Source organism: Falco naumanni, chromosome 14 (assembly GCF_017639655.2).
Source record: "Falco naumanni isolate bFalNau1 chromosome 14, bFalNau1.pat, whole genome shotgun sequence".
Lineage (NCBI taxonomy): Eukaryota > Metazoa > Chordata > Aves > Falconiformes > Falconidae > Falco > Falco naumanni.
This window is the reverse complement of record NC_054067.1, coordinates 15,084,996-15,111,024: the sequence shown is the minus strand read 5'-3', so window position 1 is coordinate 15,111,024 and position 26,029 is coordinate 15,084,996. Positions and strand designations below refer to the sequence as shown.

The 26,029-nt window shown below is 49.3% G+C and overlaps 1 protein-coding gene across 1 annotated transcript in view; it reads left to right on the top strand.

Moving 5' to 3' along the window:
* The first annotated feature begins 6,592 nt into the window (after positions 1-6,592).
* Positions 6,593-26,029, top strand: part of GPC3 (glypican 3) — a 154,808-nt gene continuing 135,371 nt past the window's right edge. Inside the window, exons 1-2 of the mRNA XM_040614718.1 lie at positions 6,593-6,918; positions 15,660-15,821. Coding sequence (XP_040470652.1) covers positions 6,759-6,918; positions 15,660-15,821 — 322 coding nt within the window. The 5' untranslated portion in view covers positions 6,593-6,758. The remainder of the gene's footprint in view (positions 6,919-15,659; positions 15,822-26,029) is intronic.

Sequence of the window (26,029 nt, the reverse complement as noted above, 5' to 3'; positions counted from 1 at the left end):
CCCCAAAGAGCTGTTTGAGAGGCCTGACATTTATGCATCGTGTGCAGGAATGATTTAGCACTTAAAAACAAAATAAATCTCTCTGTGTAAGGTGGTTCATTATTCTAACTGATTGGAAATGAGATGAACGTGGACGTCTAGTGAGGCTCCTTTTAAAAGGAAACTTCCCCTCTGTTGATATGCTGTCCTCCTCCACGGAGGTGTGAAACCTGGCTGAGCGTCCAGCAGGATAATTAGTTGTTGTTTGGGAAATGCCTTCAAATGCACAAGTGTTAAATCTAACTGGGTTTTTTATTAGATTATTTGGCTTGTGCAGGAAGGATGCAGCCTTAATAGCCAAGCCTTCTGAGATCTATTAATGTCCTCGCAGGTGCAAGTGAGAATGCTAATAATGAGAAGAGCAATGCATGATGAGCTCCGAGTGCAGCCAGCCAGGATGAGCGCTTGCACAGCTCCTTGTGTAGCTGCTGCTGGTGTTGCCTCTGGAAGGGTCAGGCCATGGATGCAGCTGAAAAAACCTAACCTGGGCAAGGTCACGATCTCCCAGTGTGATGGGCTGGAGCAGGGACAAAGGACGAGGGAGCTGCTGATGGCGAGCTGCACAGCTTGGGGGCCCTCGCCTCCCAGGGAGAGAAGGGCTCTGGGGGACAGCTGGCCACACTTGGCACAGGCATGATGTCTGTGCTGGGAGACCTGGAGTAGTAAAAGCCCAAACAGGCTGAGAGAACTTCTGGGGAGCAGTATGTGTCTGCAGCAGAGGGGCAAATGGGTGCTGCGCCCTGGTGCTGAACGTGCAGCCAGTGAATATCGTGCCACCTCCCAGCTGTAGGAGACCAGAACCTCCAGATCTGGTGGGAACTTGGAGAAAGTGGCTATAAACCCAGAAACTCCTTTGGTTTGTGATTTTTTTTCTCCTTGCTATCACGTGCAGTGACCTTTCCTTAATGAGAAAAAAAGAGTGAGAAGCCTGAAAGGGAGGGAGGGGGAAGAAGGTGGCAATGGTGGGGGACACAGCAAGTGACAGAGATGCTGTCCATCCTGCTGCACGGTGGCTGAACGCTGCAGCAGCCCGTTGCTGGCCCTGGAGCCACCCTGTCATTGATGGAGGCTCTTTGTGCTGCTTCACATTGCGTTGTTCCAAGGTCTCCTCCTTTGCTAGGGCTTGGTGCTCACTGGGGCTCCTCTAAATCCACTGGCTCCAGCAATGACTCCTGATCTGTGTTGGTGAGGGAGAAGAAGGCTGTGACCCTACAGTTCCTTGAATTATGGGGTATAAAAGCTGCCACCAAGTCACCCACCCACTCTTCTACCTGCAAAGCGGCATTTGAGGAGCGGTTTAACGCTTCTGATACCTTTGGAAGCACCTCATTACCATGCAATTCGAGACAGCTTCTGCATGAGCCTAGCAGAAATACTCCTCTATTATATCTCTTCATAGAGGTTTTGCATAGAATATTAAGCATTAAAATAATTTAATAAGGCATAAATCAAGTTTTACTGTGGTGCCACTGCACAGGAAGAAAGCATTCCTGGAAAGGCATCTGAATACATTGTGTCCTCCTTTGGAGTGGGAGCAATTTATATATTCAATATAACTTCTCTTGGTTCTGTTATAAATCCCCTCTCAAAGCCTATGTGCTCTCTGCATTGCACGACGGGACTTCAGCATCTGCAGCCACACTCGGGCCACCTGGTCTGCAAAGATCCAGTCTTAGTCTGCACTTTGACCATGCTGCGCATCGCCTGTTGCTTCAGCTGCTGGCAGAGCTCGCTCTGTGCTGTGGAGCCTGTTGCAGCGCGGGGAAGCAGGAGTGCAGCATCTCTTCGGAGTTAAATTCAGTGTGCCTCCCATGCCTGCACTGGAGCTGTCAGTCTGCTCGCTCTGCGCAGGGCTACTTCACAGCAGTGTTCTGTAATTTTACATCCCAGCTCCCCCCGTGAGTGGGATACCCATGGCGTGACAGCCCTGGGCTGGTAATTGTCGGCAGCGCTTTATTGTCATAGGTGAATGCTCTGGGTTGATCCCTTCTGGGCTGTCTCCTGGCAGCATCTCTTCAGTTGATTAATCACCGGGAGATGATAAATGAAAATATCAGCTTGAGAAATGTCTGCCCTGTGCTCCCAGCAGAGGCAGCAGTGCACGGTGAATAGTTTTCTCCCATCTCTGCTGCTTTGATTCCCTCTCTAGACCTGCATCTCAAATGATTCTTTTGCACTCAGGAGCTCTGCTAGTGTTCAGCCCCACTCACTGTGAGCTGGAGAAGAGATGGGTATTGCAGCCTGGGCAGTGCTGAGGAGTGCTACGAGCATCCTTCCTTCCTGACAGCCACATCCCATGACCAGCATGTCCCAAACTCCAGCACGCTGCGTCTTTCATCCTTCCACGCTGCGCTTTGGGTCCTCCAGAGGTGCAGGGTGGGTAGAAGAGCATTTGAACCACATCTGCTGTGTCTGTGCATTCTTAGTTTTACAAAGGATGCAAAAATCTTCAGATAACTGGATGGTTAGCTGTATATCTAGCTGCAAAACCTGTGTCTTATCCACAGGCTTAGAAAGGTTTGGGTCTGGTTGGGATTTTATCCCACAAAACCCCTTATTGTCCTCTACAACTACCTGAAAGGAGATTGTAGCAAGGTGTGTGTTGGTCTCTTCTACCAGGTAACAAGCAATAGGACAAGAGGAATCAGCCTCAAGTTGAGCCAGGGAAGGGTTAGATTGGGTGTTAGGAAAAATATCTTCACCAAAGGGGCAGTCTGGCACTGGAACAGGCTGCCCAGGGAGGCGGTTGAGTTACCGTCCCTGTAGGGATTTAAAAGATATGTAGATGTGGCACTTAGGGACATGGACTTGGCAGTGCTACGTTAAGGGTTGGACTCCATGGTCTTTTCCAACCTAAACAATTCTATGATTCAGTAAATTCTGTGTTCTATAGTGGGAGAGAAGACTTTCCAAACTCTTTGCATAAAAAAAAGTGGAGTTCCCTAGGACTGTAGTGCAGAGATTTTCCAAGGTTCTGGGAGGCACTTCTGATGCGAGTGTGACTGAAGCTGCTACATACTTGCAAAAAAGTTCCAGTTCAGAAGTATGTAATTTTTGGACAGGCAAAGCAATTTGTCTGTGTGTTCTTGATGTACAGCTCTTTTGGCACCTGCAGTGTCTTTAAGTGATGCATCTCTCTAAAGGCTTTGCTGCTTCTGCTGTGCAATCTGCTCCCAACAAAATCCAGAGAGCTACTGATTTATCAGCCACTGCTTTTTGGGGTGAGGAAAAGGCTAATGCTTTATGGATCTATCAGCTTTCCTGTATGGCACATGGAATACAATATCCTGCCAAACAGGGGAGGGATGCCTGCTACCTGGCTATCCATCATTTCTCCCAGTGCCCCACGGCAAATGCACTTTTCTTTTTTCCATCAGACAATGTGCGAGTATTGTTATATAGTGAAGAGCTTCTCCCTTCTCCTCCTCCACAAATGGTTACGAAAGCCTGAAATGCAACTTCTGCAGGGTGCAGAATCAGTTGGAAAGGGTCAGTTTGATAGGGAGAAGCCATCACTGCCTGCAGCTCTTGGTTCCAGCAGGACACGAGTGATCTCAAGCGATGAAGCTCGCCATAGTCAGCACAAGGGGATCACAGCATGGATGAAAAAGCCAGGCTGAACGTGCCCACGTAGGCTGTCAGGTATGTGCTGAAAACACACAGATGTATCAACAGATGCTCCACGTTTTTCCTTTTCTTCCCTGCCCCACAGTGATTTCCTCTGCTATAGGCCTGGCTCAGCTGACCTTGTCCCCATGGAGCTCATCCACCCCGTCTACAGAGGAAGAGTAAGTGAAATGTGTTGATAACCTGGTAAGCATCTACTGGGAGTACGGATCCCTCTCCTGTGTCTCTCCTTGGCGTTTTAATTGATTCAGGGTTTTCCCAGTGGAGAACTTCATAAGAGCATTTGATAAAATCAGCTACACACGATCCTGCCTCTCATTACTTACAGGCTTGAGGCAGGTAGATGATTAAGTGAAATTTTTATGGTGTGAGCAGTTGTAACAAGGGAAATTATCATCCTGGATATGAGACAACGACTTGGCTCTTACTACATCAGCTGGCAGACAACTAACCCAGTGACTTTGCTTCTGATCTTGGAGCAAGTCGTCTGCTTTCTCCTTCAGGACAAACCTGCACTTGCTATCCTCACACCTTGAAAGGACAAGTCATGTGGATGTGGAGTGCTCAGGAAAATAGCTTTGGACTTTCTTTGGGCTGTTGCAGTGCCGGTGCAGGTCAGAGAGTCTGCCATTGTCACCTTGGGAATGCTTCTGCAGGCACCAGGGTGGAGAGGGTCCTTTGGGCTTGCAGCTGGGGCTGGGGTGCTACAGAACAAAACAATATTGCTGGTCCATGGATGGGATGGGGTTCACCCCCCGTTTCCACCCAGCTGCACCCTTGAGCTTATTACCCCAAGGAAAACCCAGTAATGCCAGAGTGAAAACACGGGGAAATGAGTGAAAATCACTTGCTCCATTAGGGAAGGTCTTCAGTTAAAATGCAAATTATTTTTTTTTCCTGCCAGTGGACTTTGGGTATAACTTAAAACAGCAACTGAACAAAAGGGCTGCCACTTGGCTTTGTTGTACATTTCCACAAGCTTTATCGCTTTTCTGACATAACTGCTTGTTGATAGATAAACTTTATTTTTGCAGGGAATCACTGTCAAGATAATGACAGATCCCACCATGAAGCCAGATCCAGTAAAGAGCGGTAATGTTGTCTTCTAATTTGGTTTGAAGTCTTAAAGCACTCCCTCGTCTTAGCAGAGATACCTAAATGCCACCTATTTGGCACTGTATGTAATTCTTTGCTATAATGGCATGCCTGACAATATCTGCGTACTTACCTGGAACGGTAAAAGCCTCCTGTACTTAAATGAAATACACACAGCAGGTTTGAAGATGAACACAGGAGGTGCTTGAATACTTTTTAGACAACTGTAATTCAAACCATAAACGTAATATAGATTTGCAGTAGCGTGTATAAAGGAGCACTTCAAATACCAGCCTTTGTATTTTGCAATTTGGTCCAATTCATTCCTAACCTAAAGCAACACTGCACCCGAAATCCAAACTGTTGCGTAAATATAACAAATCTATCACCGAATCCATGAGGGAGGTGCAGAAAAGACGCATCTCGCATGAGCTGAAGCACATGTGACGGTATTTCATGCAGGCAACCGGGAGAAATGAAAATGCATAAAGGCTGAATCCTCATCCGTATGGCCGAGCGCACGCCCACTCTGTGCCCTGCTGAAATCAGGTGCAATTTGCACCGTGGAGCACCTGTACCTCTGAGCAAAATGTAATTTCCGGATTCCTCTGAATTCCTGCAAATCGGGACTTTTTGCTGCCCGGTTAATGGGCACTTTGTCAGCTGCACTTACTAGACACAATAAACGGATAATAAATAGCGCAGTCTGCGGACAGCAACAGGCTCCGGCAATCCATTAAGCGAGGAGACATGTTGCACATTCCGGCTTATTAATCTCATATCCATAATATATTTTAACAATCTCTCCCTGGCAGGCATTTTCTCAGAACAAACACACAGGCCGGACTTCCATTTTTCATCCCTCCTCCAAATTTCAGAAGGAAAAAAGAGCTGGTGGCGAGCCATTAGCGATGATTTGATCCTGTATTTGCAGTGGAAATTTTAAATCGGTTTTTCTTCTGTTCTTCCGCTCGCGCTTGCTCCCTCAGTGCTTTCCTCTGCAGAAGCAGCGTCGTGCGGATGGGGGGTGAGCAGCGGGGAGGGCGCCTGGGCAAACACAGTTTGGGCAATTTTGCAATTTTTTTAATGAAGCATTTTTTGAACTAAGCCTTTGCTCACCCACCCCACCCCCGCTCGTGTCACACCACACACCGCTGCTGCTGGTTCCATGAGCACCGCGGCCACCCCCGCCTGAGCCCGCATCGCTGGTACTGGGGGGTTACTGGTGTGATGGAGCTGGGCTGGTGCCGCAGCCGGGGTCCCCGCGTCCCGGGGGCGCAGGGTCAGGCCAGGACTGCGGCTCGGTGGGCGACGGCTGCCCGCCAGCTCCCGCTGGTCACCGTTAAGGGGAAGGGGAGCGGCTGGGGTGCGGCGGCTCAGACCGGGGACGGCGAGGGCTGCAGAGACGCGCTGCGCGTTCACGGCGCGGCACGGTGAACTCACGCTACACGCGCGTGTGCAAACGGGACACCGCGCACCCTGCAAAGCCCCCCGCCGGCTGCGCACGCGGCGCGGTGCAAAACGCCGGGCCGGGTTGCGCGGGTGCTTCGCCGCACCGCCCGCGAAGGTGGCGGCCCCGGGGGAGCACGCGCCCCGGGGGCGCTGCAGCGCTGCCGCACCCGGCCCCGTGCGGGCGCCGAACGGCCCCGGCCCGCAGCGGCGCTCCCGGCTGGCCGGGAGGGTGTGGCGCGGGGCGGGCGCCGCGGGGCCAATGAGCGCCGGGGCGGTGCCGCGCGCGGGGCAAGTTTGCCGGTAGCGGGGCGGGAGCCAATCGGTTCGGGGGCCGGCGGGGCGGGGGCCAATGGGAGCGCGGCGGGGCGGTGCGCGCGCGGAGCCCGTCCCGGTGCCCGGTCCCGGCGCTCCGTGGAGCGCCGCGCGAGGCGCGGGGCTGAGCTCCGCTCCGCCGCGTTCCTGCTCCGCCGCGCAGCAGCCTGGCTCCGCCCCGGCGGGGATGCCCGCCGGTGGGGTGTAGAGGAGCGCCCCGGTGCCCCGGGAGGATGTCGGGGAGCGGCGGAGCGCTGCTGCTGGTGCTGCTGGCGCTGCTCGGTGCCCCGGGGGGCGCGCAGCCGGCGGGGGAAGCCGCCTGCCGCTCCGTCCGCACCGCCTTCCAGGTGCTGCAGCCCGGGGCCAAGTGGGTGCCCGAGAGCCCCGTGCCAGGTGAGACCGTCCGGCCTGCCGGGGCTCGCCGGTGCCCTGCGGACGGGGGTGCGTCGGGGCCGCTCGGGTGTGGGGCGAAGCGGCTGTAGCGCCCGGGAAGGGGGGCGCGGGGAGGGTCGCTGCGGGGCGCCGCGGAGCCGGCTGCGGGCTGCCCACCCGCCGGAGCGCCTCTTCCCCGGCGGCCGGGTGCGGGGGCAACCGGGAGCTGCGCTCCGGGAGCGCCCCGCTGCTGGGCTGGACCGGCAGCCTGCCGCGCCGGCCCTGCGCCGGCACCCTCCCGGGTGAGCGGGTGGTTTGCGGCTGTCGTTCTGCTGAGCAGGGGCTCCCCGGGGGGGGCTCGCAGCGAGCTGGGGCTGTCGGGCAGGGACCCGCCGCCCACGCGTGCCCTACCGGGGCCGGGAGAGCGCCGCGTATCTGCCCGCCAGCCGCCCACCCGGCTCCGTCCGCGGGTCCCGGCTCGCTGCAGCCGCCCCCAGCAGGGCGCTGGGCAGCGCCGTCCCCCGAGGGCCGTGTCCCCCGGAGAGCTTCCAGCGCCCCGCTGACCCCGGGGGCTGCCCGCAGGCAGCCGGGCGGGGGGGCTCGGCGGAGCCGGCTCGGTGCTGCTGCGCCGTGAGCGTTACAGGTGGTGGCACCGCACCGAGCCCCGCCGGGCTGCTTCCCGCACCCTGCCGCCTGCCCATCGGAAAATAGCCATGCAATGCTTGAATTGTCAACCTTATAAAGGCTCTTTGGCAGTTCTTTGAGTAACTGGGGAGTACCGGCTCCCCCAGATGGGTGGCTGTGTTCTCGGAGTGGGTTTCGGTGGCTGCGTGACAGAGGTGCCGTGAGAGTGTGAGGGCCGCTGTGGCCGGGTAGGTACGTGATGGATGGAGAACGCCGGCCCTGCAAAGCTTGTGATCAAAGTATGGAAAGGGAGAGATAACGGGCAAACGTGACAGGCAGGGGAGGTGCAATGAGATCATCGCTAGCAGGAGCTGCTTTTAATTATGTGTTGAGTTACATTTCTTGCATTCGGCGTTGTACAGACCAGAAATACAGGAGTCGCCCCGGCAATGTTTGGCTGTAGCGCGGGAGAGGAAGGGGGGAAGCAGGGTGCCTGTGGCTGGGCTGTGAGGTGCTGTGTCAGCCAGTGCGCATCCCAAACTGTTTGGTCTGTAGGGCTGTAGCAGTGCCTGAGATCTCGAAGGAGAGTTTAGATTTAAGTCCTGGTGAGAGGGTTGCCTTGCGTATCCTTTCCTATCCTTACATCCTCTTCCTGTATGATTTTTAACACTTTTCTTGATGTTTCTTTCAAAGTAGCTGCAGGAGCACTATCTGGTTTCTCCCCATCCTGTAGGGTCCTGGTCTCTTTCCAGTAGCACTGGAAATACCTTGTGAGGAAATGTTTGCGTGGAGGGTTGCAGGGAGGGGAAGGAGCAGCTCATATCACTGCTGGAATGACAAATTCTGTTTGTTATCAAAGACATGTCTTCCCTGGCTTCAGTGAAAGTCTGTGAAGTGTTTGCTTTGATCCCTGAGTAACTTTCTTGGAATGTACTTTTACAGGGAGAGGTGATGGAGGGGTGGGCAGCTGGGGTGTTCCCGATGGGACCCTGCAGGCTGTGCTGTGAGTGGTGAGGGGCTGCTGGCACCTCTGTGCTGCAGTGGGGTCAGTCCTTCCCCAGAAACCTGTGGCATCCTCCATCCTGGCCTGGGCTGTGATCACAGTGGGTGCCTTTGTCCAGGCATCTTCCTTTCCTGGCAGGGCTCAGGCTGCTGGAGTTGCTCAGTTGAGCTCTTGCTGCCCGGGGAGCCCCAGCTGCATCTCTGGTACTCCAGAGTAAGGAGCCCTTTGCCTCTCTGCAGAGCCTGTAGGTAGCTGGATCAATACCTCATAACAGGCCTGGTGTTTCAAGTGAATGGTTCCAGCTTGTTATGATGATAAAGTTCCCACACATCAAATCGAAAGTGGATTTTACATTTGCCTAAGTACATAAACTTGATCATAATTAAAGCAATGACTGCTTGCTTATACCTTGGATCCGGCCCATCTTGCATGACTCTGTGTAGTAATTACACTTCAGAGCACTCTCTTCTCCTAGTAGCAGCTGCATAAATCTCTGTAATAGGGGAACATCACTCAAGGACTATTTTCCAGGCGTCTGTTTATTGCTTTTTTTCCTTTCATACATCTGTCAATTAAAAAAAGTTTTGGAGTTCCCAGCCACAGATCAACACGGAATCAATTCTGAGAACCTTTGCCTATAGATCATATCACCCTAGAGAAACTGAGGGTTTAAACAACTTACTTAAAATATTGGGGGTATTTTGACACAAACAGAGAACAATGGTTTCTGGAAGCCACGTTTTGCATTATGAGCAGCTGTGGCTGAAGGTGTTAAGTAGCGGGAGCGCTGCAGAGTTGCAAGGCAGGCAGGAGAGATGTCCCCCGGCTCCGTTCTGCTGGACCGACAGTGCGTGGGCTGGGGGGACAGCGGCACAGCGCTCCCCACAGAGGAGCTCAGCCGCGCCAGGCTGATACTTAAAATTAAAAAAAACCCCAACAACAAAACCAAACCGAAAAGGCAGCTCTGATAAATGTGAGGAAAGTGTCGTGCTGTTTCATGAATGCTGTTATGTTCTGGGATTAATTCTAGCTGAAGGCGTGCATCAGGCAGCGAGCAGGAGCCTGGTCCCCTCAGGTCCTGCAGCCTGGGGACTGGGTTTTTGCAGTTCTAGAGCATCGCAGGTGGGCAGCAGCATGACCTAACCACTGTCAGCTGTGGCTGACTGTTTGGAGTGGTGGGAGGATGTAATTCATGGCAACTGCTCCACTCGAGCTAGCTGAGAGGCCTTGTGCTGGAGAAGAGCGAAGGCAGGGCGATGTGAGTGCTTTTCACGGGTTCTTCTGAAGCTGAGACGTAATGCCAGCTCGCGAGCCAGCCTGTCATTCTGCGCTGGGGTAACTTCACATTCATTAAGAACTAAATTCTCTTTTTCTTATGCTGCCTGTCTTGGTTTTCTTCTTCCTCTTGTCTTTTCCCTGCGTAATTTCTTATGTATAAACAGTAACTTGAATTTCCATTTTCCTCGGTCTTTTTTTCTCTCCTCTTTGCCGCTTGGATTTCTTTGTGTTTGAGGGTGACGTGCCAGGTAATTGGGCTGGTGCACGTGGGTGGAGGGGAAGGGGCAGGGGCGAGCTGTTGCCTTGCCAAGGTGGGAGAGGGGGTGGATGTCTGTGGCTCTGGGCAGTAGGAAAGCTGAGGAATATTTATCTTGGCAGAAATATCAGCTGGAGGGTTTGTTCCATGCTTGTGCAGTTTCCAGCTTTTTGTTTATTCTCTTCGGAGGCAAAGAAGAGATTAACCTTTTGCTTTTGGTGTTGGGTGTAAAGCTGTACAACTGGCTGGCTGAGCGCGTCAAGCTTTCTTCTCTTCTTTTTGGCTGCTGATGTGTGCCATCATACAACTTAAAAACTAAAAATCCCAACTCTTCCTGCTGGACCCGATGCAAGCTGGTTCCCTTTGTGCTCCTGCTCTTTTGTCCTGGTTTTCCTGAGTGGGACTAATGATACTCCTCTTAGTGCAGCCTGTTTAGCTTAGCGTGGTGGTTTAAGATCTTAGTTTGCTAGATAATTGAGTTTTCTGTTCTTAATTATTTCAGGCCTGCAAGTTGCTCTCTTGATAGTTAAGAGAGCAGGAGCAGAACCCTAAAATTTAGTAACCTTCCCAGGCAGTGGTTTTGTAGTGAGATCATTAATTTTTTTTTTTTTCCCCAAGGGTTAATTTTAACAACATCCTGAACAGTGTTCTTCCCAGTCTTTGGAATGGCTGTAGGGTGTGTGTCTGTAACAAATGTGTATGGTGCGTGGGTGCCCACAAATTAACTCCGTACTTCTGATGACTGTATTGTTGATACATTTGTACATTTGTTAGGGGGGAACTCTTACTCTGTAAAACCTCTCTCTCTTCTCGATAACTTCTTCTTTTAAAAGATGTGATGTTATAGAGTGTTATATTTGTGTGGCAGTCATCTGGCCAACATTGCAAGGCTTGGGGAGGAATCCCGAGTCAGATGGCCATGTGAAACATAAGATGGAATAGGAAATAAAAGATAATTAAGCAGTAATAAATATCCCATGTAGTACCCATACTGTTCCAACTTTAATCACCTATTGAACGAGGTTGGTTTATAATTTATATCTCTTTAATTAGGTTTTAAAGAGATCAGCACTTAACCTGGGTTCTGAACATTTGCGTTTCCTTCCCCCCACCCCCAAATGCTGAGCATTAAAAGCCAGTGACAGATGCACGATCCCCTAGTCACATAATTTAAAAGGTTTTTAATAAAAAAAACCAAATTAAAAAAATTGAAATAGCTGGGGGAAAAGCCAATATGTTTAAAGGTTGAATCACTGCTTTTATCTGTTTAAAGTACGATGCTGACTGCGAAACAATTAGAGAAAGAAAATGAAGATGAAGCAGCAGCTTTCTTAAGGGTAATATTAACAAACTGGTGAGCTGAGAGGGTGGGATGAAGCCCCCTGATGTTTCCAGGCTGCAGAAGGTGAAGGGTGCTGCTGCATGGGGTGGCAGAGCCCTGCTGTTAACACAGGGAGGAGGCTGCAGTAATGTGGCATAGAGCAGGGACAGGTTCTTATTTTGGCAATGCCTGGGGTAAATTTGGGGTGAACGTTAATCTGATTTAAGCCGCCGTTGTGTCTGGGTGGGCAGGCTTGTGTGCCCCGTGGAAAGCGCGGCTTGCCTGCCTGTGTCTGATGACAGGGTTGGAGCTGTCCTGGGATGCTTAGGATCAAAACACAATCCTTCAGCCTCATGGAGGAGTTCACAACTGCCTGCAGATGATCTCAAGTTATTGTTTGTTTTTTTTTTTTTTTTAATTTTGACATTTAATCCACTGAAATTATTTTCACTTCTGCTGTACTAACCACCTATCTGTGGGAATAATTGTACATCAAAGTCAAATTTAAAGCATTAAATTCACTGCTACCCAGACTTCAGTAAAAAATCACTGTGTCAGGAGAAGAAGGAAAAGGCAGGGTGCTGCTGAAATTACTGTAGCTGTAGAGATTAGTTCTGTCAGCTAGGAGCGTATGCAAAATTACTGGAGCATTTACACTGCTGTTCCCCAAGATGGCATAAATGGCACAGCGCTCTGACGGTGCCTGGCTCCAGCACCTATGGAAGGGGCCGCATCCAGCTCCTGTTCACCCCTGGCAGCTGGGTGTTGGAGGGTCAGGCTCCCGTGCTTATTAGCATTGCATTGATATCACCAATCTTGCAAAGGTTGGTATGTGAATGTCTCCATGCAATTTAATAAAACCGTTGGAGTAATTTGTGGGACACTCTTCTTTCTGAAAGTGAATTTGTAGTGATTTATGGCAAAAGGAGGAGGTTGTTTGCAAGGGCTGGCTGGCATTATGAGGTGTAATGGCTTGAAACTTGAAGGAAAAGGAGGTGGTGGTGAAGGTTAGGAGATAAAAACAGCCTTAACAGGAAGGGCTGCTAGGCAGTGGAATGGGCTCTTCTGTCTCGCAAGTGGGAGCTGTGGCTGGAGGTATTTATGTTTAGACAAAAATGCTTAGAGGGGTGGATTGGGAGGCAGGGGGTAGGACTTGATGACTCACAGGACCTTTTCAATTACATTTATGGAGCCAGAAACGTGTGACAGTTTAATTCGTGCTGGTGCCTGGTCTGTAGGCTTGCAGTGTGTTTCCAGGCGTTTGCGTCTGTGCAGCCACGGTGCTGGCGGAGCGTTCACAGTTTGCATAGGGTCTGGGTCTCGTGGGTGGTGCTGCAGCATACGGGTGCAGGAGAGGGTCCTCCAGGCAATGGCACGAATAAACCCCAAATATATTCGCAGGTCAGAAAGCGCTGTCCCTCTTCCATCGGCGTCTGCTGGGGTCAGCGGGGTGGGTTAGTGGCTCCTGGGCATCAAAGCCACTTTCCCATACTGCTAGGACTTAGGGATGGGGCTGGCTGGGTGTGCTCAGCCCTGGGAAAGCCACGTACAGAAAATAGCTGGCAGGTGGGAGTCAGGCCCCTGTTCCCTGGCCCAGGGTAGCAGCACTGCACCAAGGACCGTCCCTGGTAGCTTGTGAGAGCCTGTCCTGCCTGTACTGACCTGTTGCGTTTACCGTGGCATTTCTGGTCACCACTGTTAGTTGGCTATCTCTGTAAAACGTTTTAAGCTGTCAGAGTTAATTCTCAGGCTTTTTCCTCCTCCTTTGTGATTGCTCTGCTACAGCATGTGTCTTTTTACTTCACAAAAACAAAAATCCATTTAAGGGGAGAAACTGGCTTAATTGCCAAAAAGAAGGATGGGATGTGAATAGATGACCTTGCTGCTTCCTATGCCTGGCTTTAACTTGCACAGATCTCTTAATTGCCAACTCTCAGATTTTCTATATTGGTATTTCCATTAATCATGGAAGGCTTTTTTTTTTCCCCCATTTGAAATGTGTCCAATATAATAAATGTAGGAGGAAATAAGCTTTCTATTAACAAGAAATGTATGGGTTTATTGTAGTGTTAAAGGAACAATGCTAAGCCTTTTTGCGGTGTAAATTGACTTGGATTTGACTTTAAAAAACCTCTTTAACCCCCTGTTATATAACTGCTCCTCTCGTTAACAGTGTCTTGCTATTATGCGGTTTCGTGGTCCCTGTTATTTTTTAGATGCACGAAGCGCCTGTCACTGTGCTCCTCCGTAGCGGCTTAGTTCACAAACCACGGAGGCTCGATCCGTGGTGCTGGCTTTTGTTGGGGGCTGGATGAAGGATTTTGTGCTGCGTGTCCTGTTTTGCAGAAGGGGAAACAGAGGCAGCGGGTAGAGATGGAGCTGGGGGGGTGGTGCTCTTTCTCCCCCTCTGCCACGCGTTGTTTTGCGGTGACGGCAGGACTTGCATTGGTTAAAGCTCCTCTCCACATGTGAAATGCACGTTGCAGATGAAGTGTTTCATGTTGTTTTTCCCAGGCTGTGCCAGGGGAAGAAATGGAGCTGGAGGGAGGAGGGTTTCTGCTGTCGCTGCTCCCGAGCCCTGACAGCTGGTTTTCCCTCGGTGGTGTGCATGACTCTTCTTCAGGAGGTACACGATTGAACTGACATTAATATTAATCCTGTTCTTCTGGAGTACACTTAGAAAAGTGACTTTTGACACTTTCTAGTAATTAGTGAGAGAGTGGATGTGGTATGACTCTTAAGAAGGAGAGGAGAGGGCAACCTGGAAGGAGGTGTAATCCTTCCAGAGCAAAGATGTAAATGCCCAAACTTGCTTTTATTGAGGGGGAAAAAACCTCTATAGCAAGGGGGAAGGCAGAGCAAGGGCTGAGGGGTGTGTGGAGCCCATTCACCCTGTCTGGGCTGTTGGTTGCTGGCTTGGGGACTGCTTCCTAGTCCTGGTTCTGGGCAGTGCTGAGCCTAACAGGGAGCTGCCGCTGCTCGGGGCACGATGCGGTTTGGGTGGCACACACTGAAGCGTAAATCCCTTGCTGCCGTGTGGCCATGGACAGCTGTTTTTAATGGACTTCTTGCTTAGTGTTTGAGTTTCTAACAGCAGCATCATATTAGGTGGGTTTTTGTGTGATGAAGGCTGTTTGCTTTGATATGAGCTTGTTGCTTTGCTAGTGTTTGTGGGGCCACAGTTTGCCACGGAAGGTTGATCAAGAATGAGACTTCTTGTTGCTGCTACTTCTAGCTCTTCTGTTCCTTCTTTTCCTGTTGTCTGAACCCAAAAGGTGAATATTTTTTTTTCCTAGTTTTTATTTCACTTTTTAGCTAATGGCAACAGCACTTTTCCTAAAATTGTCTACTGCCTCCAGGAGTAAGAGCTTTGGGAAGGTCAAACCCCAAACTTTAGCATCACTGACCAGTGCTTTGAGTTACAGCTTGAGATGCCAGAGCAAGCGATATTCCTCTTGCCTTCGTTGCCCGGCTGTTGCACTGTTCCTGGTGAATGGGTGGAGGTGCTGCCCCTGCAGTGGCATGGCTGCTGCTGAACAGGCACTTTTGCAGTGCTCAGCGCATGCCTCAGGACCTGTCCGTCTGCAGTGGGACTCGCATAAGTGAAGCGATGGCTTTGCCTGTTGCAATGGAGGAACGATGGGACTCGAGATATCTACAATTTAGAAGTCTTAATTAGCGCTAAAAACCCCAGTAGATCATTACTGTTGTGCCCTTCTGTTGTTACTGTTATTGCTGTGGATGCAAAAGGTTGGAGATCACAGGCAAATGACACAGTTATTTGTCTTAAGCTAGTTTTAAGTCTTAATGCAAATTACAAGCATATCCTGCCTGCTGAACTACATGTGTTGCTCTATTAATTGTAAATCCACAGCTACAAATCCTGGCTACTTTTTTGTCTCCCACTCCATCTTTTCTGGGTGCCTGCAGCTCCTTATCAGTGTGTTGGTGGGCATGTCCTAGGCAGGAGGGCGATGCTCTGTATCGCTCTGCTCAGCACCACCACATCAGTGGATGGAGTGTGTGGGAGCTGAAGCGAGTGGGATGCTGGCAGGCGTACGTAGTAAGCTCTCGGGGGCTATTGCTCAGAAATCTTGGCTCTGCCTTATCAGTCTTCTCCTTTGGCCAAGTTGTTTGCTCAGGACAAATTCCAGAAATGTCATCAGTTTGCCCAAACAGTAATTGCAGCGATACCACTGTATGGGGTTTGTTTCCTCTCTACTCCCAGCAATTCCACCTCCTAATGCAAATTTTTCTGCCCTTCTTCTGTTCCTTTCCAGGGTCCGATCTGCAAGTATGTATCCCAAAGGGCTCCACGTGCTGCTCGAGGAAGATGGAGGAGAAGTACCAGGCAACAGCCCGCCTGAACATGGAGCAGCTCCTGCAGTCTGCCAGCATGGAGCTGAAGTTCCTTGTCATCCAGAATGCTGCTGTCTTCCAAGGTGAGTGCTGGGGGTGATCCAGGCATGTGGCAGGAGGAGGAGGTGCTTCTGCTCCTCTTCCTCAGTACCTGGCAATCAGAAATGCAGGTGGCTGGACTGTTCACTTATTTTCAATTGTTTGTATATGTTATATATGTTTATGTATGATAAATAATATACCTGGTTTGGTATATGGCTGCTCTGCAGGGTTTGTCCTGAATATTCCTGTAGCTGAAACAGCAAATGTAAATTTGAACACTAAACCTCTTCAAGTGCAAATTTAAAAAGAAATGAAAACCCCACTTCTCCAAGAATTAAAATATCTGTGCAAGTACAGTCTTGTCTGATTCTGCCAGTCCCAAAACCCAGGTTGCAGTACTATGATCTGGTTTGTCACCCTGGTGTGATGCTATAATGTGTGCATTGATTACTGTAAACCACTGCAAAACAAAGTTGATGATTCCATGTGAAGGCGGGTAGAGGCTGCCTTGTTCACAAGCGTGGTCCCTGGTGCTGCCAGGGGTGTCTGGGTGCTTGGTAACTTATTGCCACACTATACAGTGGCAGCTCTTTTTTTTTTTTTTTTCTAATGATAACGTGATGTGATGTGTTGTCGTCTCAGAAAAACCAATCTTTGACAATTATTTTCTGCTGTGGATACACACTAGTTTGTATCACTTGAATCTGCAATAATTTCTTTTTTTAGGACCTTTACACAAGCAAAACTTATTCTCTCCGTGGTTAATGCGTGGTGAAATGATTGCTTGTTTGTTGAGTACTATCCTATTGAGGTTCCATCATTCTGTATTAATGGCATTTTTGCCTATATTTAAAAAAGAAGGCACAAGCAGTCAAGCGTTCTTTTTCTCCTTCATGCTGATATTTTTCTAGAATAATTGATTTATTTTTGTTGCATGCCTCACTAACAGCAAGACCCAGAGATTGCTGAAGCCTGTGAGATCGTGGCAAAGCTCTGTTCTAGTCCACAACTGACTGATGAAGTCTAATGTGTTGTTTTTCTCAATGTAAGATCGAATAAATTGCTGAGGAGGTAACAGTGTATTTTTTTCCTGATACTTCTTAATGCAGTGACCATTAAGTTCCAATTCTGCTAAACAGAATGGAGTAAAACTGAGAGATTGCTTTCCTAGGCTGTTGGAGATGAGGACTGGCTTCAGAAATGGTGAATAACCTGGCTGGAATACAAAGTGCCTGCCTCCTTCCCCTACCTTTTGACAAAACCATTGCAACATCAGAGTTTTTACTGTGTGTAGGAGTGGCACCCTATGATACTATAGGTTGTATATAGCATAGCGGTTGGGTGCTCTAGCTCTGAAATTTCTGCTTCTTCTGGGGAGAGCTGAATCCCTTGATCTGATATTTTTTCCTGGGTTTTTTTTGTTTGTGTTTTTTTTTTTAAACTGTGATTTCCATCCTGGCCGTGAGAGCCCTTTCCCTCTCCAGGGGTTTTAGAGCTGATGTTACTCAGAAAACCCTTGGTATGCAGAATTGCCATTCTTGGTGGTGCGGAAGAAGAGCATTTGATTGAAGAGTTCCTGACCACTTCTGCTTATAAAATAAAGCTCATGACTAATTTTAAAGATCTTTTGTAATCCCATTGTAGGAGAGGAGTTCCTAGCTGGATCCACTGAGGAGCTCACTTCACCTTGTACAAAGTGTTCGGGACTTGGAAGGGCAATTAGATTTTGAAAATTGTGTGCTTTTGTTATCTTTAAATTTAATCTCAAAGTCTGTAGAACACTTATTTTAATAGATAGATCTTTTGATTGCTACTTGTTTAAGAGCATTTTGATGGCTGCAGCACCAGAGGCTGTTCAGCTACAGAAATTGTACTTGGACCCAAGATACGGCAGTCTGGTTTCTTGTTTCTGGGAACTGCTTGTGGTAAGGGACAGGCTTCTGTCTCAAGACATCACTAAGGGAGCTGGTGGTGGGGTGTAGTGTCTCAAATCAGACCCCACTGGTGTGCCGTTTGCTTCCTCCCACATTGCCAAGGTATGTGCTATGACAGCTGGTTGTAGGTCAGAAGACTTCTGCTGCCCTGGCACAGCTGGAGAATGTAGGATGCCCATGCTACGTAGGGTTTCAGCTATGGGGGGGATGCTGGAGCAGTCAGGGGAGAGGCACTCGTGACAGCTGTTGGAGCCCATATGGTCCCTGAGCATCTCCTGCAGGTCCTGCTCCCATGTGGTGTCTCTCCTTGAAGTTGGGGCAGATGCTCTGTGACTTCAGGAACTGGGACTGCAGGAGTGGGATAGCCCAAAGCAATGCCAACTCTCACGTGCGTGCTCCGGCAGGGGAGACAGCTCTCCGTGTGTGCCTTGTGTTGGGTAGGACCCAGTGTCTGCCAGGGATCCTGCACAGAGCACGGGTAATTGCACCACTTATGTTGGTATGGAAACATCCTAACCACTCATATAAAAACACAAATGTGAAAGCCTTCAGAGTTAATTTTAATATTTTTAGCTTGGCATCTAAAGGGACTGCTAGTCTTGACAAACAAAATCTCACCCAGATGTTATTATTTTGCACCAAATTTAATTTCTTCCTACTGAAGCCAGAGCAGCATCTCTGCTGATAAAGATCAAGGGAAATTGTCTGGCATTTACAGAAAATCTCATCCAGGCCTATCTGTTACAATGTTCACTTAGCAAAGTTTATTAGATTATTAGTTTTAGACCCTTGGGCTTTTCTTTATTGCAGTTAAGAAGGAAAAATCCCAACGAAAAAATCCTCCCTTCACTAAATTTGAATAGTACAATTAGCTTCTGGTGTTGTCTTACAGGCATTTTTTAAAATTATGAGGATGATTTAAGTAGTGATTTAATCCTTTGGAAACTTGCTGCGTTTGACACTGTTAAAATGGATTGTAGCTGCTTTGAGTGCAGTTTAAATCTTTCCCTAGGATTTCTTTGAGGGTAGGATTTTTCACTCCCACGCAGTGTATCCGTGCTGGTCCCTGCTGGGTGCGCACCTCCCAGTTCTGGTTCTCAGCCGGTGGCAGCTCAGGTGCGTACCATGAAGCTAGGCTGAACCATGTCGCTTCAAAACTTGCTCCGTATGCCTTTTGACAAGTGACATTTAGTATTGCTCTGGGGTTCTCATCCAAACTAACCAGTGAGTTAGTGCAACTAACCTGCTGTAGTAAAGGGCGAGAACCCTGCCGGCAGTTTTTTCTCCCCTCTTTTTCTCCTGACCTTAGACCTTGGCTTTTTGATGGGGTGTTTCTAGTCCTGCCACCACCTAATCTTTCTATAACAACAGAAAAAGCCCTCAACAAATCCTGCTGGTTTCCTAAATAAGAAATCCGAATCTGAATAACTCTGCTTTGTGAAAGGTAAACTTGAACAAGAAAATACCAGGGTGTTCTTGGTTTGGTTTTGGTTGGGTTTTTTCTCCTCCTTCCCTCAATAAAGAGCTCTGCGCCCTGGGGTTGTGTTGTGTTTCGTGTTCATCAGTCTGATGCTTCCAGCTTCCTAAGTTTGGGAATTTGCTTTTGAGTGATCACTTAATCTCTTGTCTGGCATACTGACTGTGTTGTCCAGCTAACAGAAAATTAAAGCTTTAGCAGCTCCTCAGATGCAACTTTCATGGTACCCTCCTCCTAATTCTTTGTCCGTAGGAAAAGGTACTTTTTAACAAGTGGAGACTGCAACACAATTAAGCACAGAAGGACCCTCCAAGGGAAGAGGAGCATCTGCACCTGTTGCTCCTATTGCTTTTGTGTAGCACTTGCTCATGGTCTTCCCCCTCCAGCAAGTGTGAAGCACTGGGACACGAGAGCTGGCTGCTAGGGGCTGCTTCTGCAGGAGTGACACAGTGTGCTCCTGGAGAAAGTGGCTTTCATTATTCCAAGTGATTGCTCAGATAAGTTATGAGCAGGATCTCACGTTGTCCTTCTTCAGCCTCTTCTGTTGATGCTGGTCAAATCCTGGAGTGGCCCCTGGTGCAAACCCCAGGCTGTTGGAGCATGTTGGTGGCCGCTCTGCGATCTGGCAGCGATGGAGAGGTTGCTGGAGCCAGCAGGGTAGCAGTGGTGTCAGGCTTGAGATACACCACGTGCCTGGTTCTGACCCAGAGTCTAGCCACCCTGCCGCTTGTGTGGGCTCGGGGCTTGCTTCCACCCGCTTCCCAAATAGCTCCTGGGGGGCTGCAGAGCTGCTGGGACTTCGGGAGTGTGGGGGACAGTGGGAAGGCAGGAGTGCAATTACCCAAACTGGAAAATGGGCCAGGATGCTGCAGCTGAATCCCCTTTGGTGAAAACTTGTAGGCTTAAATTAAGGCTTGATCCATTCCCTCTTGAAGGCAATGGCATTTAACCTTCTGTGAGCGGCAGCTGGGAGATGGAGCTCTGTCGGGTACCTAAGGGGAGCTTGCAGGGGCTATGGAGATTTGAGGGGGTTTTGGGAAGCGTGTTTCAGAGTAGTTTCTAGGAAGACCATGATGAATTAATACGGATAAACTTGCCTGTATGTGTATGGCATTCTCTTATTCATGGGAGAATCCTGCTTCTGCCCTCTGGAGCAGGACCCTCACTGGGTCTGGTGGAGCAGGCGGTGTGGGGAGGACTCAGTTCATCTCCCCTTGTGTGCTGCAGTGCTGCAGAGCTGTAACTTAGTCCTACCAGGTGGCTCTGAAGGCTGTAAATCCTCCGTTAGGCATAAATGCAGCCATTTTGGTTATTTACAGTTATTTACACTATCCATTTATATCTGTCAAGAAGAAGGTGGTTTTGACATTGCAAGCTTCTATCAGGTTATCTTTAATCAGTTTAGAGGCACCTAAGCCACAAATATATCAAATAGCCCATCCTAATGTTGGAGTCCTCTAAAGTATGACTGAATTATTTATTTTGTTATGATGAAAATGTCTGGGCTTTATTGGGTTTTCTTTGAAGAACTTGATTCTGCTTGAAGTCTGGAAGATAAAAGATCAGCGATTGTCTCTCCAAGTTTCTTATTCCGAATCCTTCAAGGCTTTTCATTTTTCACAAGCTTCTGTTACTACTTTAGAGTCAAGGTGAGGGAGTTGAGATTTCTTTTATAAAATAGATTTAAATATATAAAAAAACCTTTTGTCTTTACTAATTATGCTCTGCATAGGTAAACCCAAGATGCACGTGGCATCAATTAGGTGAGAAGAGATGGGCTGCAGGGTGGGAGCTATTGCTCATTAATCACTGAGGAGGGTCTGCAGGTAGCAGCCCTGCCCAGCAGAGCTTGTGTCGTACTGTTTGGAATAGTTTAATATTCCAATGTCTTTAAGCCAATTAAGCCTGACAGTGCAGGAGGGTGTTTCAGGTGTCAGCAGTAGGAAGAGCCCTGGCAGGCCTTTAGCACCGTGCGGTTCTGCAGACCGCTTACAGTGTGGGGCGGGAGGAAGGAGGCGATACAGGGCGAGTGGGAGTTGATAACTGTTTGGATAACTATTTCTGGATGTGTAAAGCAGTGGAAGTGAGAGGTGCTGAGCGTTTGGAGGTCTTGGAGATGTGCCCTGGGGACCAGCAGGCCACCGTTGTGGTGTGTGCACGGGTTCGAACATCTAACCACTGTGCAGGTTTGGATCATCAGCCAAGCTTTTTGTGCAGCTTTTCTATGGAGAAGGAAAGTGATTATGGTTAACTGAATAAATGCAAATAAACAAGGTTCTTAGCAGTAGTCAAATGTGATATGAGTGGGGTGGTCAGCTTAATAGCTGCAGGTACGTTGTAAAAAGTGCATATGAAAATGAACTCTTGCTTGTGGGCTTGTAAAATATTAAGCTGACATTTTAGAGTGGACTCAGAGAATGAATTAATTTTTGGAAGAGAATATTAAAAGTCTAATTAGATTTTACAAGTAAATAAGCACCACAAATCGATCTCTCTATCATATTATAATTCCTGTTCCTAATTAGTCCTCTGCTAACTAAAGTCTTGCTGCATCCTTCTCCACAGCGGCAGTTCTTCCCTCTGAAAGCTTCTTGTTTTGTTGTTGTTATTTTAATTTTTTTTTTTTTATTAATGTGTATTTAGAATAGGAATTGTCTCGCTGGGTCAATTCAAGCTGGTATTCTGCCTTTGGCAGTGGTTCCTGCCAGATGCTTTGGATGCACAAAGTTTGTAGTGGAAAACTATGGCGATACGTTTCCCAGGTTGATAACGATGTTCTAAACTCATCATTACAGGTAGGTGGAAATTGCTGTCTGCATAATGAGAGATCTCTAGTTGTCAGAATTGGTCTAGGGAGGTTATGTTTCCTTTCAAATAACCAGAACTTATTGTTCATAAATCATGGTTAATCTGTTTATTACACTCGCATACGAAGCTGGAAGTCTAGAGTGTGCTATAATGCTTAGCTTTAGGAGCAGAGCTGTAATAGTAGCAGCAGTTTCAAATGATTTGAAATTGGGGGATCAGCAAAATGCAGGAGTTAGCAGAAGCTTTGGGCTTTAAAAATGACTGCTGAGGATTGATGAGTTTCTTTAACAAATTGTAAAATCCATCATGCGGGAGTTAGGGCATGAAACTGCCCTCCTGAGCCGCATAAACCATGGGTTTGGAAGTATTGCGTGACAGTACACGCTACCGGGAAGAGAGATTTTGAAAGATGTTTGGTTTTGCTTTTGTTTCTTCCTTTGCTGCCTGGGATTTCAATGCCAGCACTGCACTGGCATGCAGCTTGCCAGGCTCTGGGTGTGCTGGATGGGGGTGCTCCTCATGATGCTGAACCTGAGGTAAGGGGCTCCCGTCTTGCCTGGGCTCCCTTTCCTCTGCTTTGGTCAATACCGGAGTGGTCACATTCCCCTGACCTTCCAAAATCCTGGTGCATCTTGAACAGCTTTGCACAGCCCTTGCTCACAGCTGATGGAGAGATTGGCATGCATCTTTGGGGTGCTCCTTGCAGGAGGGAGCTTGTTGGCTTTCTCTGCTGTTTCCCTGCACCCCCTTTTGAGCTCTGCAGTGCACACCTGCACCGACAGCCTCTCCGGTTCCCATCTGCGTTTTCTTGCAGGGAGGACCCCTGTGCGGTGCCCATGTCGGGTATCCATAGGTTGGCTGCTGTAGGAAGAAGTTGCACTGTGCCCTTTGCAGAGGGCTGGCAGCAGCTCCCTGGCACGTCTGTAGGGGACTGAAGTGCGTGGTAGGAGATGTCCCTGGTCCTCCAGCCCCTGCTTTTGGGCCTCTGTGGCCTGGAGGGTGCAGCCGTGGGGAATCGCATGTGGTTGAGATCCTTTCCCAGTGTGTCCTGCCTCTGTTTTCCCCTGTAATTAAATACTGCTGATGCCCTTCCCCTGATCAGTGAAATGAGGCTTGGAGGTTAATAGGGGGCTTTTTGTGACCGCCTACATGCTGCTTCAGCAGTTTTTAAACACTGCGCTGGGTGTCTGAGCTTAGGAGTCTCCAGTTGAAAGAGCAGAGCAATTCCTGGGTGCTTGTGGACCTGCCTTCTGCTGCTGGGGTACTGTCCCCTGCCAGCTCTGCCGCTGCTTTTCTGCTGTGGAAGGGGATGGTGCTCCCCTGGCTTCCGAGAGGTGTAGGGAGGGGCTGGCCATGGCCCCCCCGGGGCTGATCCCTTCGCACGGCCATGGCAGATGCTGCACCCGCATCCTCTTGTGTCTGTGGTGCTCTGCCCCCGTGGGAGATGTGGACCTTTTGGATGGGGAGGTGTCTGGGCTGGGTGTCTGCAGGAACATGGTGGCCTTGCTGAGATGCCCACGGTGTCTCCTGCAGCATCTCCATGGTTGCATCCCCGCAGTGGTGCTGCCTCTGTCTTGCCTGCTTTGAACCCCTGCTGGCAAAACACCGTCCTCTGCCTGCGCTCCCTGTTGGGAGTGAGCTGTGAGATAACTGGGGAGCAGGGGCTCCTGTGTTCTACCAGTCTTCCGCTTCTACAAGTGTGGGCTGTCTTCTGTAATTACCTTCTGAGCTGCAAGTTATCATCCTTTGATAGTTCAAGTACTAACATTCTTAAAATACCTCCTAATGCTATAAAGCAGTCAAATTACATCTTTCTAGCTTGCAGTAGGATGATCTAAATGTCGTGTTACCCTTGAATGTGGTATTTATAGAACTGCTTGGTGCCTTTTTGTTTTGGTTTGTTTTTTTTTTTTTCCTTTGTAATTCCAGTACAGAAATGGACATGGTGGCATCTTCCATCTCTTGGCCTGAAAGGATAAGTAGAGGCATTCTCATCATGCAGAGCTGGTTTGCATTTGCTGGGGAGCAAATGGGGGGAAAAAGCCAACACCCAGCCATAAAGGCAGGGACTGTCTCTGTAAAGAAAATATTTTGCTAGATTGTCATCTACTTTACTTTTAAAGCAGCAATAAGATATAGCGATAAAATGGCCAATGGTGCATTTCATCTGAGGGAAATGAACTTGTGCTGAGCCAATTAAACTGTCAATACGCGGTGGTTTCACGTTCCCTCGAGCTGGCTGGGTCACCTCAGGTGTGTTACTCACTCTCACTTCACCACTGCTGTGAAATCAATTTTAGCAATTTATAATCTTTCATTTTAGTGTGAAAGTATATTAATCTGTGAAAAATGCTGCTCAGATAGTGAGGGTAGGTGAGAGCTTTCTACACAAGTGTGTATAGCTGGCAGTGCCTTGGGTTACCTGGTGTGTAGAAGCCTGTGTAGCTTTTGGGCACACTGGAGGCACTGATGGTCCATGTCTGAAGCCTTGGGCTTTATCCTTAAAATGTTCTAAAATCACAGGAGTGTCTTGGTCTAATCTTTCACTCCTCAACTGCAGTAGTTTGAAATGAGCTTTATTCCTTCAGCCTGGAGGAGGCACGCCTTCCACATTCTTTCTGAGATCAAGAGCAGCAAAGGAGCAAGTGTGGCAGGCTCGTAGTACGTGTTGCTCATTAGAAAATAAAGCAGATGCGTCTGGCACGGGTGGTGGAGAGGTGCTGAGGGATGTGGGTCTGCCCTGTGTTTTGTGTCTGTGGCAACAGTATCTAAATGTTTGGGTTTAGGTTTTCCTCCTCCTGCTGCTGCGGAGGGGATGTGGGCTGGGCTGCATCCAGGTCAGACAGAGGTGCCCAGGGGAGGCGTTACCTGGAAAACCCTTTTCCTCCAGTGACGCCGGGATGCTGTACCCAGTGCTGTGTCTCCTTGCAGCTGTCAGAGTACCTGTCTGTGTTGCAAGATGCGGTAGCGTTGTTCTGGGGTGACCCTGTTGCCTGCTGCACGGATGCTGTGTCTCAGCAGTAGGTTTTGTTTTGGCAGCTTCTTGGATCTTGCGTTGCTTTATGGATAGTCGGTGGATGCTTGGTGCACCTGGGAGGCGATGTCCCTGTGGTGGTCCTTCCTCTGCTCTTCCAAGCAGTGTGTGCCCAGAGGTCTGCTTTGCTCTGGAGGGACTTGGTAGCTTCAGGGGTTCAGGCAGCAAGGGAGGGTGCCTACACAGTGTTTATTTACAACAGTAACGAACCAGGCTGTGCTTAAAACCTCTTGTCTTCCTCCTAAAATGAGATCCCAGCTTCAGGAGCTCTGTGGGTGTTGGAGGATGGTCACGTTGTTGCGTAGTGACCATCTCTCAGCGCAGTAGGAGAGGACCCATGTCTTGCTGCCTGCAAATACGCTGAGTTACAGAGTTGCTGGAATTTTCTCTAGCCCCCTCTCCTTTCTTTTTTTTTTTGCTATGTAGCTGGTTTGATGGGCCTGTGATGCAGTTTCTCCACCCAAGTCAGCTGTGACCCGAGGGGTGAGGGGAAGCCCCCTTGCATCAAAGGGTAACTTGCCTGACATCAGCAGCATTGGGAAAGCTTTGACAGGGGGAAAGCCCTGGGGGCAGGCGTGGGTGGGAGAAAACTTGCCTAATGGGGAAGAAATGCCTCATTTTTAGGTGCTAAAGGTGCACTGCAGGTCCTTTCTGTAAACCTGATTACACCAGCTGCTGGGAGCTGGGAGGTTTGGGCACGGCTGAGTTTCTGGGGTTGGAGTGGCCTCAGCTGCAGTCTCTGGGTGGCCTGGTGCTTCCCCAAGATTGACCAAAACTTGCTGTGGCTTCTGGGACAGCCTTAAACCTCCCGTTTTTCCCTGCTGCAGGGCTGGGTCCCACAGCAAAGCGAAGGGGTTGGACCAGCTTGGTGACCAGCAGCTGGGGCAGGTTGAACCTGGTTGCTGCTTAAGGTCTTCAACAGAGCTGAAGCGACAGGCGAGTCTCTGCTGTCTCCCTTGTGTGTAGCGGAGTTGTGCTGCACAGGGTTTGAAGGCT